Source organism: Diaphorina citri, unplaced genomic scaffold, assembly GCF_000475195.1.
Source record: "Diaphorina citri unplaced genomic scaffold, Diaci psyllid genome assembly version 1.1 scaffold7004, whole genome shotgun sequence".
NCBI lineage: Eukaryota > Metazoa > Arthropoda > Insecta > Hemiptera > Psyllidae > Diaphorina > Diaphorina citri.
Window position 1 is genome coordinate 1 of NW_007384380.1, and position 1,828 is coordinate 1,828.

Sequence of the window (1,828 nt, forward strand, 5' to 3'; positions counted from 1 at the left end):
AAGGCTGGGAGGAAAGAATTGAGGTTCTTAGGACTTGATTGTTGAATACACGAATTCTCTTATTAGATCTTGAGATTTTTTTTTCTTTTTCAAAAAGTACATATTGAAATGCATCACTTTCCATTTTTCTATTTTTTTCCAGGAATGCAGAACCTGTCCATTTCCTGTGCCCTGGTGTGTCTGATAATCCTGGGCTCCTCGGCTCTGGTAGGAGCATTCGGTGTACTTAAACATCAGATCAGTGCTGTCCTCGTTACTGGCGTTATGTATTTACTAGCAGGTATGTACTAAAATAATATTACTACTTACTTTTATTTTAATCAAATTTCGAATTAGGTACCTACATCAAAAGCAGTGGCGTAGCGTGGTCTAAATTCAAGTGTAGGGCGTGTTGGGCTCATGCACAGGTCTACCAAATCCCATCACAGTACATGCCATTAATATTTATGGGCATTAGAGTGAACTTTTGAGTTGTAAGGCCGCCATACATACACGCTACGCCACCAAAAGCATGGGGGACCAGCTTCTATGGACCTGCGGGTAGGCATCATCAGCATCGCAAGTTATTGAAAGTTATTCAAGCCTGGTTAGCTTGGAAGATAAGAAGAAAACGAGTCAATAAAAGTTTTTTTTTTCCTAGTATTAATCTTGACGGAAGACTCATTAGAAATAACTTACCCAAGTGAAGAGTAGGTATAAGTTATTCCATTTCACAATTCTTTTTCCTAGAGTTCCAAGTATACAAGTCACTAAAAGTTTTTTTTTTTTTTTCTACGAATTCTAAGAATACAAGTCAATGAAAGTTATTTTTCTAAGAATACAAGTCAACGAAAGTTATTTTTCTAAGAATACAAGTCAATGGCAGTTATCTTTTCTAAGAGTTCAAGTCAATAAAAGTTCTTTTTCCTATAACTTCCAAGAAATCATTGTATACTGTTTCCATTTTCCAGCATTCTTCGCTCTATTCACGCTCACCATCATTCATTTCAAACGAGCCCAGACCAGACACAAACCCATTAACTTTGCCAATTGTATTGGACGCTCTGTAGATGGCGATGAGGTTCTGCTGGTAGACGGAGTCATTCAGGGAATGGTGAGTCGGCCAATACCTACCGTGGGTGGTTAAAAAGGTGGAGGAAAAGACTTTCGAAAGTCAGTCGAAAAGGTGGAAATAAAATCAAAAAAAAATTTTCGAGATATTATATGTTGCCCCTTCATGGTTGCATACTTTGGTAATTATGCATAAGGCGCGTCAATGGCAAATTTACTCAAAATTTCTATATAAGAGGAAAAACTTACTTTAAGAGTGTTCTAGATGTAGTTTTGACTGGCGCGAACGACATGTTCCTTTTTGCGTTCAACCTAACCCTACAATAACACTGGTCACTGCTCATTTGTGCGTTTAACCTCCCTAACCTAACACTGGTCACTGCTCATTTGTACGTTTAACCTAACCCTAACCTAACACTGGTCACTGCTCATTTGTGAAATTCCTTTCGCTTGGTTGGTAGCACGTCTGCCTTGTAACCGCTAGGCCGTGGGTTCGATTCCCGCCCGGGGCGGATTTTATCCTAAATAGATACCTAAGGTTCGTTCTCGAAATGGCTGGCCTTTTTCTATCCTGTCTCCCTTCTCTCTTTGCTTTCGGACTGATAAGTCCTAGGCAGTTATATCCCCTCCATCAACCCTCTTAAAAATAATAAAAAATTAAATAGATCACTCAAGATAAGCAACGTCGGATGTTGGCGAATAAGAAAAATAATTTTTTTCATCTTTGTGTTGGTCAACATGGCGATAAGGTAAGATTTCCGTACGGATTTTGTTCCCT

The 1,828-nt window shown here is 38.8% G+C and overlaps 1 protein-coding gene across 1 annotated transcript; it reads left to right on the forward strand.

The window, feature by feature from the left end:
• Positions 1-142: 142 nt before the first annotated feature.
• On the forward strand, positions 143-1,143 carry LOC108254025 (the record flags this gene model as incomplete). The annotated part of the gene is made up of 2 exons (XM_017448959.1): positions 143-280; positions 951-1,143. Coding segments are annotated over 2 exons (314 nt in total), but the record flags the coding sequence as incomplete, so codon positions are not given.
• Positions 1,144-1,828: the final 685 nt, after the last annotated feature.